Raw genomic sequence first — 16,540 nt, 5'->3', positions numbered from 1 at the left:
TCTGAAAAGCAAAAGCGAACAAAACTCTCATGCCCGCACAAAATCTGCCAGAGAGAAAAAGAGGTTCTGCGGCAAATACACTGGCTCCGAAAAGTACCAGCATGTGTTATTTCTTAATTTTATCTCGCGTCATTTCTACAAACTTCTCTAAATCAGTCTACTGTTTCCGAAATGGCCGTTGCTCGTTGTTGGACAGTTCCATCGGGTGAACCGGACGGTTTTGTTGCTGCCGCCATCCAGGCTTTCCCGTCGTGTATGGGTGCTTTTGCTCTGCTGGAGGAACGATTCTCACCGATGGCGAGTGCTTTTTTCGAATTCTGCACAAACTCCATCAAACCGCGTGACATGTAGTATGGCCGGGATATGCCGTCATTGCTTTCACAATCTTCACAGAAACACAGGAAGATGGTATCGACCGTCATCTGGCGAAGAAAGAGAATGAAAAGAGAGGTAGAGAGAAAGAGTTAACGTTTATTGCTGCTGTACTTAGCTAAAATGGTTTCCTACCTCATACACGGTCATAAAGCAATGTGCCACCAGGTAGGCAAAGATACCGACCAGCATCAGTGGCACGTACGGATGATGTAAGCCTGCCTTTTTCTGTATCAATTCCATCCCGATCAGACCAGTCGCGACAACGACAAACACTTTCGCCAACACCAGTACAAAATCACCCACCGAATTGATGGCAAAAACGCGCAGTGCATTGCTCGTTAGCAGCCGAAACGCGTTCTTGCCGGCCTGGCAAAATGGATCGCCATGCATCGCCGTCAGTATGTAGGCATTGCGGGTCAGGTACTGCAAGAATCGTTCGAAACACTGCAAGCAACACTGACAACAGTCGAACAGGAAGCTGGTGATACGGTTCTGCGGATTGCGTACCGAATGCTGTTTCGAAAGTAAATGTGTCGTAAGCATCCAAATTTTGATCCTCTACCTCTCTAAAAACAAAACTCACCATCAACAGTTTCAGCATTGTCCGCAAGAACTGTACCAGAGCAATGATGAAAGATCCTAGTGCGACGGTACCGAGATGATAGCGCAACAGGTTACAGTAGCTACGGCCGATCGGATTGCTTAGGTGGGCTTTGTTGCGGGTGAAAAACCAACCGGCTACCGCACCCGCAATGACCATATGCTGGCAGCCGATGATGAACTGACAAAACCACAGGAAAGCGAACAGGTTGTACCAACGGGTGAAGAGCATGGTCGAGTCCTTCACGTATTTGGCGCTATTGTTGCTTTCCACTACCAGCATGCCGGCACTTTCGATCCACACGGTGAAGTACACGTACAGGACAATTACTGCTGCGATCGTTGTGAACGTCTAGTGGGAAAGGGAAGTACGCATTAAACCCTGTAAAGTAATAGATCCTGCAACGAACAACGTACCAGAATGGGTTCGGCCAACAAAAATGGCATACTGGCAATCGCTTTGCCCGCCTCCTTAAACAACTGCACAACCAGTTTAATCCGTTTGCGCATCACCAGTATGACCAGATAGACGATCAGCGTTACAATAGTGGCCGCGATCGCATAATACAACCAATTGTTCATCCGCATCCGGGCCGAATCGGCTGCCGTTTCGGACAGTTGTTCCGTTTCGTACTTCCAGCGAAACCATAACCAGATCGTTCCGGCGGTACAGGCCAACACGACCGCTAACAGTACCAACCATACGATCAGACCCGGTATTACGCGCAACAGTAGGAGCGTTAGCAGGGAAAAGACGAACGCTATCACCGCCAGCCAAAGCATCTCCCGATGGCAAGCTTCGAGATCTTCCGATACTTCTTGGAAAAAGTTCTTCAGCCCAGTGCGGGTGGCCACCTCTTCCGTGGGGTTGTTTTTTCGTATGCATCGATTCAGAAACGGTTTACTGCGAATGGGTAAAGGATCAATTGCGGAGGTACTGAAATAGCGTTTTTTTCGCCATAAAATAATAACATACAAGCCTTCGACATCATCACAGCTTGCGACGCACATACGATGCAGATCGCTTTCGGTCACTCCGGTTCCTTCGACCAGCAAAAATCGTTCGTCTGTCCTATCTGCGCCCTGTCCAAAGTGTCACCAAATTATCGATTAGTTCCGGCAATACTTACAAAACATGGTGCCTCAACCCAGGTCATGTTATTACAGGTTGATGGGGTTGGTTTTGAACACGCATGTGTTGTTGTTGTTGTTACCTTGCACGGAAGATTCTGGTCCGGTTTGTTGTCACGTCCGCAGACATTGGCGCAGTCATCGTAGCCATTTATTATGCGATAGATATCTCCAAACGCCATGCAGTAGATAATGAGGACCAGCTGTGGTGTAAATAAGGGAAAACAAATATAACCTCGGGGGAGAAGCTGGGAGGAGCTCACACGTGGAGGGAAGTAGACGGGAAAAGGGAACTTTTTCATAACATTGTTGTTATGACCTTCACATTTATAAACCTGATCAATTGTAGACTGTCAATGAGGAGTATAGAGGAATTTTGAACAACCTGTTCATTAAAGTTGCTTGAATTAGAGCACACACTTGATTGAGTTGAAGACGATAAAAAGGACGGTTCAAATATTTATCCATTTGTAAAGCAACCAACAAATTAGCAGATAATGCTTATAGCACCGAAGATTTCAAACTAATTGCAAAACCATCTACTAAGACGTCTTGATGGCATAGCCGTAGCATTTTCCTTTCCTAACATGAAGAGTGTGGTGTCAATTCGTAAACCAACCAGATGAAGTAAACTATCGTTTTAAAGGTTGTTTATGTAATTTATGGGCGATCGACAAGTGGAAATACTACTTTGGCCGACACCTGAATAGTGCAGTTACAGGAGATACCGTAGCCAGGCTCAGGAAGCTGAGATAAGTAGAACTGTGGAAGACAGCACGACGAAGGGGAAAGTGCCCTCACTGCCCCTGAACGAAGTCATCAGTACCATCAAATGGCTGAAATGTAACATGGGCTGGTGGCCGAATTGTTCCAGATGGATATACGGGGAGAGGCTAACCGTCATTATCCATCGGCTTATCCCTGCATATAAGGTCCTGTCCCGAATACTTTTCCGCAGACTTACGCCTCGGCATGTAGATATCCAGATCCTCCAGAAATTTCGAGAGCAGTACGCAGCAGTACGGTTTCACGGCGAAGCTGATGACTGTTGAGGGCCTATACGGAGATGACGGTGAACGTGCTTGTTGGGATCATTGGAACCTCACCGGTTCCAACGATCCCAACAAGGTCTAGGTCTCTAGAAGGTCTCTGGGCCTTTCTTGGCTTCTCGGATGACATGGACATCTGCGGCGGTGTGCAGGGCATACATTAGATTTTGATTGGGGATCCATGCGAAGACGAAGACAAATCACCTGGTTGCGGGGGTTCTGATCGTATCTTGGTACGAGCGTATTTTCGGACAACAATGCAAACAGCTGTGCCTCAAAGAGAGTATCAGCATTCTACCTCCTGTTGCAGCTATCTCAAACCGCGCGAATTGTTTTAAACATGTGGACACTTGTTTTATGATACTACCGGGCATCTATACGTACCAGAATCAGTATGAAGGCTGCTTTAATGGCAATAAACAGTATATCCGTACAATGACGTTCCGAATGGAAAACGTTGACCGATTCATGGCTGCTCGGTGAAGGTGATTTAGAATGCTTGATTGGGGAATGTTAAGGTAGAGTAAGGTAAGTAATCCAGATTGTTTAACCGGTGATGTTAGTCACCAACTACATAACACCTACGTCGAACGATTCGCCGGGCGACACTTTATCCGTGCGGCTTGTCAGACAGCAACAGAACTGTTGCATTTCTTGGGGAGCTTTGCTAGTACACTACACAATTTTAAACGCCGTCTTTCCGCTTGTTGCAGTGTTGGGGCTTAAGCTTCATTCACTTTGTCATTTGATATCGAACTGGGTTTTCATTTTTATATCATATTGCACTCTGTACTTCTATTCTACAGCTACTGCATCTACGAATAGAAAAAATGCCCTACACGGATCGTATGCATTACGCTTCACAAACGGTTAACTGTAAACTGAACCGAGTACTGGCAACGCAAACAATTTTCAACTCACCAGGGAAATAATAACAACCGTCACATTTCTAGGTCCCTTATGGGATTTGAAGTCACGGTTTTTTTTTCGGTTGGAGTTTTACGACGCGCGTAAAATAACGCTAAACACAAATACCATCGAATGTCACAGAGGTCCTCCAATAAAAGCTAATGACAACTAACCATGATCCATAACTATCATCCTATGACCACGAACAAAGTAGGCTCAAACAATTCCGTTTCTAAGGACACATGCATACATACATCCGAATGGAGAATTATTAAAGGGTATGAGGATATGGACAAGGATACCAGCACAACGAAGGGGTACATATCTCCCATCCATCAGTCGCACGATTGACTAAGCGCCAACAAACATGAAATGACTACGAAATTTGATTCCAGCCGATATGTATCATCTATCCTGGTGCTCCCCACCCTTTTTGAGGTAAGCATTTTATTATGACAACACCCTAGCAGTTAAATGCTTTCAAACTATGAGTAACGCCTAGGAACCTATGTAAACCTTGCCACAGAGCAGTGTGTACGCCAAACTATTCTGATATGTGATGAGATGGTTTTATTGGAATTGTTATTGTGATCATGCTTTTGTTTTATTTTTTTTAAATTAAAGTTTAAATTACTTCTCAAAGTCTCCCAATGGTGGAGAGAGATCGTCGATGATTTTGTGATTTTTACGAATGTTTACAATAAAGACATCGCTATCCATCCGTACCAGTAGTCTTAACTCAGAACTATTGATGTTTGCACCAAAAAGAGTCAATCACTGCTGCAGTTGAATGAGATTGAATTAAAAATTGCTTTACATTACATCACTACGCGAGGTTAAAAGGTTCGCAAGAAACATTAACTTGTGATGAATAATATATGCACTTTTAGTGGCTTTCCACGACGCGTACACAGACAACAATCCACGTGATAACGTTTACACATAAAAATCGATCTTGTTGTTCGCAACACATGCCTGATCGATTCCTTTCTCTCTTTCTTTCTCTTAGATGCACATTTTCATTACCGGTATTAGTTATTGCTTTTTATTGCACATTTCCACTTCACATACGTACTACAACATTTCAAATTAAGTTTGCTACACCATTCAAATACACCGTCGGAACACACAGTTTCAATTGCATCACAGAATAAATCAATCTGATTGCTTGTCTCCCGAAGGATATTTCCATGCACTGCTTAGAAAACGATTCACCAAGGAAGGAGAACCACCGTTTCTCAACCGACAGGAGGTAACTGAACTCTTCATACCCTCTTGTTGGCGACTTGATCCGGGAGCACAGCGAACGGTTACCTTATTCGCGATTCGCGTCCCTATTTCACGAAGGCATGGAAAACGAATAACGACGACTCAGGTCCCTGTGTGAAGTAAGTGCAAATGCGCGCGCTCTTATGCACAGGCTGCTGCTACCTGCTGCCTATGGTAACCATGGTGTTGCGAAGCAAATAACATATTCCTTTTGCAACCGAAAGAGTGCAGACTAATACCAACCATAGTAACCCGTTTTGTCGAAACGACGCTAACCGTTGCTTGATGTCAATATTGCAAAGCAATAGAGGTCTATCTTCTGGGGGGGGGGGATGGAGGGAAGGGGTGCGTTAGTGGGGAAGCAATTTACAAATAAACAATCAATAAAAGCGTACGTTAATTTAAATTATTTAACTTTAAGTTGGTTGCATGGCACCGCGATCTCGAACAAGCCAGGTATCAAATCCCATCCAGACCTTTTATATCTACTTCTGTAGATATTGGAAAAATATATTTGTACATACTTAGGATCGATGGACACAAAAACCTTTCGGAGATAACATTTTTAATCGTAAGAAGAACAAAAGAAAAAATAACAAAAAGACCATTTTTTTAGTTTTCCGACCATTTTTTAGCTGCAAGAGCCCGTTTAATAACTCTCGCGTGGTTTAATTCATTTTCTTCGTTTTTTTTTTCAAGTTTCTTTTGTTTTACAGTTTTGTCGTCTTTTTTAACTTGTGTAATGTATAACGTATGCGTGTTTGTATGCTTTTTACCTGTTGCTTGTGTTTCATATTCTATTTGTTTTACATTATGACTTACACATAACTTCACAAAGGGGTGTGTGTAGGTTAGAAATACAATAACGCAATCATGTGTAAAATTATTAATTTGTGAAATCAAGCGTCTGCCAATGACAAAATATTCTTATCTACAGAGCAAACATGTTCAAAAGGTTTAGAATCGAATTGATAAATACATATCTGGGATTAGTTACATCTAAATGTATGTATTTTGCAAAATAAAAACCCATTTACTGTAAAATAAATCGATTAACTATCAAAACCAAAGCGCGCGCGCTTGTGTGCTCATTGTACGCGTGTTTGAATGAAGCACCGTTGAGTAGAATGAGTATATGTGTGTAGCTAAAGTAAAACTATTTTTTTGCATTTACGCGCATGTGTTCAAGACAGATTATACAAAGAAACTATTTAAATAAGTCTCTCGGATTGTATTGAATTTTCCCACATCAAAATCTTCCAATAAATCTACACCAAGAGGCATACACACATCAGATATATTCAAATATCTGATGTACAAGCATCATTAACGAATGCTGTAATAAAAAGCCTAAATTTGGACGGCGATGATAATCTAACTCGCTTGAGATACCATGACGTTGAGCCTTGGTTATCGAATGATATTGGATAAAGTTATCTAAAGAGGGCAATTGCCCTTTAAATTCTAATATTCACAACTGAGGACACAATTTGGTAGTTTTAGGATACAACTCATAGTACGAAGTGAAAATCCCTTAACTGTTTTGAAATATTAAAAATCCAGATATCCATAAAAATAAGGAAAATTAAGAAAAAATATTTTTAAAAACACAAAAAAAAAAACAATTTTTTGATTTCTGAACTACACATATCAAGCTATTTTCGTATTGCTATCTATGCACTTGTATATGATGCTAGGTTCGATCGTACATGGTACGACAATAGGGCTATTTATTTACACTTTTAATATACTAAATAAAGCCATTACTTCAGAACGCTATCTTGAAAATGTTAGTAGCAAGTATTAATATTAGTAGATGATGAAATAGTTGCTGGTTTTGCTTCCTCTAGTGCTATATATAGATACTATTACCAATACTTCCTCTACTAGTGTTGGTTGATTATAGCAGCAACTGACTCTAGAGGGATTAGGCTTGTTAATCTTTCTTTAAAAAAACGAAGATGCAAATACATTCCACCACCCTACTACTACACCACGATATCTAATAATACGATAATACGATAGCAGCATTCAAAACATGCAAAACTTGTATAGACACAGCCATAGTGCAGCTGTAGCGGATCGCTACGTACATACGCATAAAGCAGCTTGTACGCAGATTATCTATCCTGCACTATTAATATAATCGCGGATGTTTGGAGAAGCATTAAACAAAACATCAACGCTCCCTCTAGTGTGCTCCTCTCGCTTTCTATTTCTAATAGACACAAAAAAACCTTTTCATTGTTTCTATAAACAAACCCCCAAAAATTGCTATTCAAACTATGCTCTAAATGTACAATCTACGTGCTTCTTGGGCAGATTTTAATCTGAAAGCAATATTGTAATTCGATCGCATTTCGATACTCCTTATTCGCTCTAGCTCTTGCTAAAAAAACCACTTATAGAGTTAGCCACTTTAGCGGGGCTCTTTTTAAATCTTCGGTAACTTATCGGCCACCACGAGAGGATTGTTCTTCTCCAGCACCTTCCTTCCCTCGACCTTAAAATCGTAGGAACAGTTGTGCGCTTCCGCGTAACGGTGTTGGGCGCAGAAGATTTTCTCACAGTGACACTTCATGATCATGATAACGCCCAGCTTTTTGTTGCACTGAGCGCACCGCAGCTTCTTCGATTTGATCTGCTCGGTAGTGTGATGTTGGGTGGGTGTTGTTGATGCATTAGTTGTTCCGGTGGTACTAACACAAACCGGCTTTAGATCATTACCACCCAACGGGTGGTGGTGATAGTCCGTAAGACGTAGCAGTCGTTCCTTGCTGTCGTCGTGGAAGATGATGGAAGATGTATCATCGTCATCCGCGGTCGTATCGGCGGTGACCAACTGGTCCCGATCGATATGTTGAATGATGGAAGCAATACCACCATCATCCTCTTCCGTGTCGTGTACGTTCCGGCCAGCTTGCAGGAAGGCTCGGCGGGCGGAATAATTAATTTCCACATCGGCACCACCTCCGCTACTGTCCGGATTCACCGTTGCCGTTGAAGTTGAGGGAAACGATTTTAAATTTCTCAACACACGCAGCTGCTGATGGTGCTGCTGCTCGTTCTCGTTCGCATTGTACTGAGAACGCTGGTGACGCTGGGCCGACGATGATGATTGCTGTTGTTGCTGCTGCTTGGGGTGTATATCGGGCAGTACTAGCGTCGTTGCCGATGCACTCGCAGCGGCGGTAGTATCGCACTTTCTTCCTCCGGAACCAGCATTGATATTGATAAACTCGGTACTTTCAAATATGTCGCTTGTGTCAATCTCAACGAAATCATCAAAAAACGAATCCATATTGAACAAGCTTTCATCCGAAGGGAAGTAATAATCTGTAGGCCGGAGGGGTGTTGATGATGCGCTTCCACTGTACTGTAGAGAAGCCGGGTCCTCACCAAACAGGAACCGATTCCGATCGTCAGCGGTTGATGTGGTACGCATCAGTCCTCCGGCACTGCCACTGGCTCCTCCAACTGCTGATGACCCATGGTCCTTGGTACGGTAAGAGGTCCCCGTCGCCGTCGTTGTTTGATTACCTCCACCAGGAGAGGTGAATGGTTTCGACGGAACATCACCACTGTTTGGGGCCGAACAGCAGCTTAATCGAGAGAATCTGCACTCAAAATCACCACCTCCACCTCCACCAACAATGAAGGACCGATTCCCGTTTGTATTTGCACCGTTACCATTAGTAGAGGACGAATTGTCCACCGCGTCATTCGCTTCTGAATCAGCAATGCTGGCCAGATGATCGCGAATGCTAGGCAAATGTCGACCAGCACCTATCGATGGTTGACGCTGCCTCAGATAGAGTGCATCGCTTCCCGCTAGTGCTTCATCACTGTCGCCCATACGCCGCCGTGCAGCCGTACTACTACTACTACTAGCTGACGTTCCGGTACACAACGAAATCTTGTAGCGATTCAAATTTTCATTACTTCGCACGTAAGGAACACTGCCGTCTTTGCGATACTTTAACAGCGTCGAAGAAAGCCCACCCGAACCATCGCTCGACGCTGGAGGTAATAGTCCGGGATGCTTCTTCTTTGCTGACGCACCATTACTTACACACTCTAGCTCGGACGTGGAACTCGACAGGCACGCATCGTTTAGGTTCGTGTAGCCACGTCTGTACTGGGATGGAATTGTTTCGAGCCGGGAAAGCTGTGGCACCAATCGGGTACAGCTTGTCCCTCCACGGAATCCGTTCAGTAGTGTAGGACTACTACCGAAAGCTTTGCGGAATTCGTTTAGATCAATCGACTTAGATTTGTTACCACCGGGCTTGTAGGCACCACCGACCACACCAGCTCCATCACGCATTTCTGCCACATTCAACAGATCGTCCTCGTCGGACGATATGGAGAGGTGACTGTGAATGAAACTAGTCGAGTTGGACGATTCTCGCGGTCTACGTATGGAAGAGCAGGACGACGATGTAACTCGGTCCCGATCCTGCCCATTTTCTTCCTCATCATCATCCTCTTCGTCTTCTTCTTCATCGTCCTCTTCCTCTTCGTCGTGATCGTCTTCCTCGTGGTCGGGTATCTCTTCCTCATCCACCACCTCCTCGTCATCAGCATCCTCATCTTCCCGCCCGAAACGTACAGTGTCCCACGAGGATAACTGCAGCCAACCATTATCGGCACGATAATGTTCTAGGTTCGTTATTGCTGGCAGCTTGATCAGGTTCGTGTAGTCACCGGTTACGTTCGTTGCAATGCCACTTTCGGCGAGTCGATTAGATCCGTTTGCTGTTGATTCGGCATTGATAAATTTCAACTCCAATTCACTAATATCTAAATCCGAATGATGCCGACGAGGATTGTGAATCAAATGCGAAACACCACTACCCGAACTATCGAAATTACCGTCCTGTGTGTGGTGTGGTTGCTGCTGCTGCTGTTCCTGGCCATGGTTCCATAGTTGGCACCAGGTAGAAGAAGAAGCGCATCCGTTCAGTGCCGTCCCTGCGAAGCTCGTACCATCAGTACCGACCGCAGCAGTACTACCAGCACCACCACCGCCAGCAGTTAAACTACAGTTGCTTCCAAACAGTGAACTTGAACTCAACGAGCTGGCTGCAGCCTTTGTAGATTTCACGCTCTCGGCTGCTATTTGTGCAAACTGCAACAAAGATTCAGATGCCAACTTCGCTTCACCAACGATCGCTGCGGATGTGTTTGCGGCGAGTGGCGCCACATCTGGTTCGACAACTGTATCACTACGCTCCAGATCTTGCAGATTGACCGGGGATGTAAAACTGTTTTTCGGTGATTCGCCTCGTCGCGTTGCAACCGTTTCCAGCTGTGAGTAAGACCCGAGGAACGATTCGACCGGCGAATCCTCGCGAATAAGCAACTTCGGTAACTCGTAAACGCTGCTATCTGTAATCGAGTTTGGAAGAATTGTAGAAGCATGAATACAAATAATATAAGAATGCGACAGGTAAGCAGAATCCTTACCCTCGGATGTAGCTTTGTATAGTGTGCGAAACGATTTGTCCATTCCCGCACCGGTTCCCGCATTCTTGAACGCATACTCCGCCGACGCGATCTTGCAGTCCAGCGAATCTTCGCTTCTCGTTGCCATCTTCGGTATTGCGCCCGCTGTCGCAGAAGTTGCTGTTGCTGCGGTGGTTGAACTAGTTCCCGCTCCTGTACCTGCTGTCGCTGCTTTTAGTCCAAAGTCATAGTCCGTCAGATACTCGTCTATGTTGTTTAGGGAAGGATTAATGTCCGGGAGTGATTTTTTCCCTACCGGCGAATGATGGTACAGATGGTGCGGCACGTACACCTTCTTCGAGTAGTTCAGCATCAGCTTGTTGAGCGAATCGTTTGAAATGGTGCGCTGTTTCGATTGTGTGTACTTAAGCAGTTCGATCAGATCGTGCAGCGAGGCGGATGATACACGACTTTCGTCTAGCTTGTGTAGCGACTGTGTCGTGCAAGCTCCGGCGCCTCCATTCGTGGTGAGCCGTGTGCCTAGACTAGTGGTGTGATTATTACGCAGTTGACCACCACTACCACCACCACCACCTCCAGCGGTACAGCGCCGAATGTTGCTGTAACCACCACCGTCAAGTGTCGTTTCCGAACCCATCCGACTCAGTATGCCGTTCGAATGGAATGAAAGCGATCGCTCGAGACCGGCCGATCCTGTGTGACGATCAGCACCAGCGCCTCCTACCTGTGGTGAGCCTTCGCGTGCAAAGTCCAAATTCTTTGCACTGATCGTTTTAAAGGAACGGTTTCGTTGCAGATGCTCCCGGATTTGAGAACGTTTTTCAAGCTCCAGTGTTGGTGAACGTCCGGCTGTCGTTGCAGCAGTTGAACCGTGCAAGAGATTTACCAACCCATAGCTAAAAGGTGGCACAGCCTCCTCTTGCTCCGACCGGCCAATATCAATCACAGTAGGCATAGATTTGCGGTGTGGACCGCTCGCTGTTCCGGCAGCACTCGGCAGCATTGATCCGATCGTACCAACCATGGAGGCGTTGTGTCCACTGGCTACAAGTGTTGGGCCTACTCCACTGCCACCAACCGTCCCTGGCCGGTAGCCAATCGGTGTCTTTTCCTCTTTGATAACAGTCTCATGCTGGTGCGGATGATGATGATGATGCTGATGGTGGTGATAATGGTGATGTCGTTTCTTGTGTCTGTACTGGGATGAATTGCGAATTGTCTTGCTACTACTACCATCGGTGGCATCGGCAATCTCGTTCGAACTACATCCCGCCCGATCCTCAAACTTTTGCTGCCGCTGCTGCTGTTCCGTCGATGTTTGTTCCTGTTGTTGCTGCTGCTCTTTATCACCGCCCAGTCTTTTCTTTTTCATGCTTAACTTAGCCTTAATTTGATCCATTTTCTGCAACAATGTAGAACAGTAGAAGTAAAAATGTGTTCTTTTAATTGCTACAAAAACGCAATAAGTACCTGTTTCGTCATTGCAGCATCGCGTTCCTTCTGGCTTAGAATGTTGTTTCCGGGCCCGTACGAACCTTGACCAGACGCACCGCTTCCTATAACGGAGCGGGACATCGATCCTTTCATACCATCACAAGCCTTTTCTGCTCGCACTTTCATCAATCGATGCACGTTCTTTTTGTTGTCTTTATAGAGCAGTAGCTTTAGTCCGGGACTCTGAAGATTTATTAGATCCTCACTGTAAAGTGTGAAACGAATCCCAACGAAGAAAAAATATTTAGTATTCGATTTTTTATAGCAAAAATGTTCACACATCGAATTTAAGATCGATCCCGTAACCACACACGATCAAGCAAGCATACAAACGCGCATCCCCTGCCCAACACGACGCGACACATGACACATCAATGGATCGCGTGATTTAGAAATCACGAAAATAGTTAAATATAGTCAGACTGATCGTCGAACCCGTCGCGATGTACTACCGGCATAATGTACCGATATTTTTTTTGTTTTGTTCATTCGCTTCCACCTCCCGGAACAAATATCCGGAAGGGGATGAAGAGCGATCTGCATTCAGAATAGGCAAGACACGCCCTACGTACTGTGGAAGCGGGTTAAAAATAAACAAAAAGCCAAGAGTATTTATTGCCAAAGAAAACGGCAATCTTAGGTCTTATTTGACCGTTGATTACTAGTACTCCTACTACTACTAACCTGGACAGTACATCGCTCATATCAAGCCAATTGTCATAGTCGGAGGAAATGGTAAAGAGGCGCTTGGAGGATATTGGACCTCCCTTCATGCCGAGCACTAGCTTGATGCGCGAACCCTTCACCAGCGGGATGTCTTTCATCTCCATCGAGTCGGTAAGTTCCTTGTGATTGTACAGCAAATGCTGCTGGCTGATCGGAATGCCTATAAATTATCAATGGAAAATGGAAAAGGAAAAAAATCATTCATTAATCGATATAAATTGTTTCGTAGCAAATTAATAAAGTAAAAGGTGCAAATTAAACCAGAGATAACGAGAGAGTTACAGCAAGAGGCACATGGAATCATAGTATAGGTACAGAGTGTAAAATTAATAATAGTAATGCACAAATTACTTCCCCCCGGCATGTCTGTGCGCCGGCGTCAAAAGCTGCACCAGTCAGCAGCAGCCCCACATGACCGGGGTTAGAAGAGGTAGCTTATAAATAGAATCGTATTTTGCATCCGTTTCGTATGTAGGCGCCTTGCCTACCGTTGGCCTCCTTGGGGGGAGTGGATTGTCGTTCGCTTGAGGGGTCAGATGACATACTCATAGCAAGACCATATAGGTGTGACCCTAGCACACGAGCTTTTGCTTACATGACACACACACACACACTCCGTCATCTGTCCTTTCTCTTTCTCTGGCGCCACCCGATCGTCCTTCTCCCCGTTCGAAGAAAACGTGGCAAAATTGAATGGAATTAAATTGCAACCCCGTTGATAAGACCGTGGTGGCTGGTTATCGATTTAAATGCAACATCGACGCCGGCACTTGCCTAACGACTCAAATTGGGTAGGTTTTTGTGCCGTTTGTAGCCGAAAGTGATTGTAACCAAGCTCTTCTTCCCGATCTATTGCATGATTAACTCATTGAAAAGCTTTGGGGTCCGTTGGTCCGGGGGGCTATTATCACACTGTCACGGAGAATTCCCACAGCGAACGTGATTCAGATAACTAGACCATTCCGTACAACCCCGGAGTCTAGCGCTAATTGCCAAAGGAGGAAGGTGATATGACCGCTAGTCAAGCTGTCAGCGAGTGATTGTCATTGAATCCATGTTTTAGGATTTGTATTTGAAACAAAAGCAGAAAACTTCCCAAAAAGCTAGATTGCCAATTGTCGACGGACGTCCAATAAACAAAGAAATGGAAAGCAAATATATCGCAGCGAAAGGATCTGGAGCAAGTTGCGAACTAATCGCATCATCCCTCGAGACTATCGCACAGGAGACAGTGACTGATTAGGTGGGTGAGTGTTCGTTCCGTTGACACAATGGTGAGAAAACTGAAGAACTGGTTCCATTTACCATCACACAAATCTTGGTGGTAATAGAAAGGAGATCAAAGCACTGCAAAACTGGGCAATTCAACCCGCCACGTAGGAACAGTCACGTACCGTACTGATGGTCAAAGGGTAGTGTGAAAACTTTGTTTAGATAATGACATCTAGGTTACAGAGAAAAAACAACAGGCAAAAATTTTGCGTAGATTGATACCCAAGACCGATCGTGTCTCAATCAATCAAATCAACAAACCACGCACCGGTATGATCTCGATTGCACCAGAAGGGAGCGTTCGAAACTGTACGTGTACATGACCAACTCAATGACGAATAGACTGTAACCGTTTTGCATCTTGATGGGGGCCAAGCAGTGTACTGTAACCTGGCCATCGTTGGGTTGAATGATAAGAGACCTCGCAAAGGGAGTATCTTTCTCTGTACGTATGGGAATGCACCTCAATCATTCCACCTTCAGCAGGACGCCGTTACCATCCGCATGGTACACACTAGCGCGCATTTCCCTATCGTCATCCTTGTTATCAGTGCAATCGCATCGGTGACACGCGGCACAAAGTGCACGTGAAACGGTCGTGGGCGGACCGGAGTGTGTAATCGCGTGAAGCCGGCATTGTTGTTTGCGCTGGAACGACCACGCATCGCACGAATATAAAAGCCCTTTTTTACCGCTGGTGACAATGCTAATTTGTCTATTAATAGCGATCGATTTGCATTGTTTACCGATTATTATGCGCTACCGCTTAATGCCCGCTTATCTTTTTTGATGTTGCTGTTGTGCCAAAAATAATTCACATCAGTAGAAAGGACACATCATTAAGTGCGAAACACTGTGCTGACCGACCCGCCGTTGTAAGAGTTTTACAACAGCGGATCGCATAACATTCGAAGTACATACACTGATGGAGGATTTAGGGATTTGAGGGCTTCTTGAGCGATTAAGTACCTACTGCTAGTTAGTGGTATTAGCGAGACAACGAGCTTTGTTGGACAGTCATTGCGTAACAACAATGATACTGGTTGTGTGATCAGTGTGTGGGCTTCAATAGCAACCCGGTGTCATGAGTGAGGAATTGCATTCGGCATGCAACAGAGCGCATTACGCCTGCTGCATACCCTGATAAATCGATTTGTGCATCTCGATATTAATACAGCTCTTCACTGTATTCCCAACCATTACAGTAACCAGGACGTGTTTGGTTGTTCCTTCCCCACAAGAGGTCATAGCTCTTTATCCTTATCTATTTGATTGTTAATGCCATCTTCATACTTAACTCGGTGCCTCGGTTAAACACCATTCACCCTATGATGAAATAAACAAAAGAAGCTGGTTTAGATTAAACTGGTCGCCTTTTAACTTACCTTCATATTTTTGAATTTCAGACTTCAGATATCCAACCGTGTCTCGATCGTTGACCGTCACCTCGAACTCGGATCCGGTCAACGTTTCGACTATGATGTCATACGATGGAGTCCACATGGTGTCTTCTCGTGATTGGTGATGTTGAAAAAATAGACGATTCTCCAAATGCTCTTCTACGCGGATCGATTTAGTTAGTTTCTTTAGCTATCAAAGCCGGTCGAAAGCTTGATATTTGATAGCAAATAGTTTCCCCAACTAGCACGGTATAGCAAAATTAGCAACACTAATCTGGGACTTCGATAAAGATCCTATACACCAGCTTACATTTCTAGCGCACTTCGATCACAGCAGCTGTGTGTAATTTCATGAACCACTTGATTAATAATCCGTTTCCCACCAATCTATCGTTAACCAAGTTATCCACAAAGATGACGGGGGTATGACGTCTGGGATTGTCGCTCCAACATGACATCCCATAGGCAACGGAAGATCACAAATAACAGCGGGACACTTCGCGATGGCTTGAGCGTAGGTAGTCCCCTCGATAGCGGGTCGCTTTATCACATCATATCATTTGTTGGCTCTTCTCGATTCTCTATGGTACCCGGGGGAAATGTGGGTTGTCTGTAACCAGTGAAGATTAGCGACCTACCACCATACGTTGACGATTCATTATCACTTCTAGCCTTCTGCTTCTCGGCTGTTTGCCTTTTCCGCCTTCGAGCTTCACAAGTCTTGAGCCTTTAGACTTGAGCTGTTCAACTACGTCTTTTGTTGTGTTCCTCCTCCCCGATGGACACAAACGTGAGAGGTCGTTGCGATGGATTTAAACGGTACACTGAAGAATCCCGGTCACACAT

The 16,540-nt window shown here is 44.9% G+C and overlaps 2 protein-coding genes across 2 annotated transcripts; both read right to left on the bottom strand.

Annotated features, from left to right (window-relative positions):
• Positions 1–152: 152 nt before the first annotated feature.
• On the bottom strand, positions 153–3,806 carry LOC126565096 (choline transporter-like protein 1). Its single transcript, XM_050222238.1, has 8 exons — positions 3,741–3,806; positions 3,540–3,653; positions 2,190–2,309; positions 1,952–2,058; positions 1,393–1,879; positions 959–1,327; positions 508–888; positions 153–422 (listed from the first exon to the last, which is right to left on the bottom strand). Exons 1-8 carry the CDS (start codon positions 3,804–3,806, stop codon positions 153–155), a joined length of 1,914 nt encoding a protein of 637 aa, XP_050078195.1.
• Positions 3,807–7,767: 3,961 nt separating this feature from the next.
• LOC126556673 (uncharacterized) lies at positions 7,768–15,802 on the bottom strand. Its single transcript, XM_050212086.1, has 5 exons — positions 15,680–15,802; positions 12,981–13,182; positions 12,273–12,501; positions 10,803–12,204; positions 7,768–10,724 (listed from the first exon to the last, which is right to left on the bottom strand). Exons 1-5 carry the CDS (start codon positions 15,795–15,797, stop codon positions 7,768–7,770), a joined length of 4,908 nt encoding a protein of 1,635 aa, XP_050068043.1. The 5' UTR covers positions 15,798–15,802.
• Between the last annotated feature and the right edge of the window lie 738 nt (positions 15,803–16,540).

The sequence above is a fragment of the Anopheles maculipalpis genome, chromosome 2RL (assembly GCF_943734695.1).
Source record: "Anopheles maculipalpis chromosome 2RL, idAnoMacuDA_375_x, whole genome shotgun sequence".
NCBI lineage: Eukaryota > Metazoa > Arthropoda > Insecta > Diptera > Culicidae > Anopheles > Anopheles maculipalpis.
This window is presented reverse-complemented; position numbering and strand designations above follow the sequence as displayed.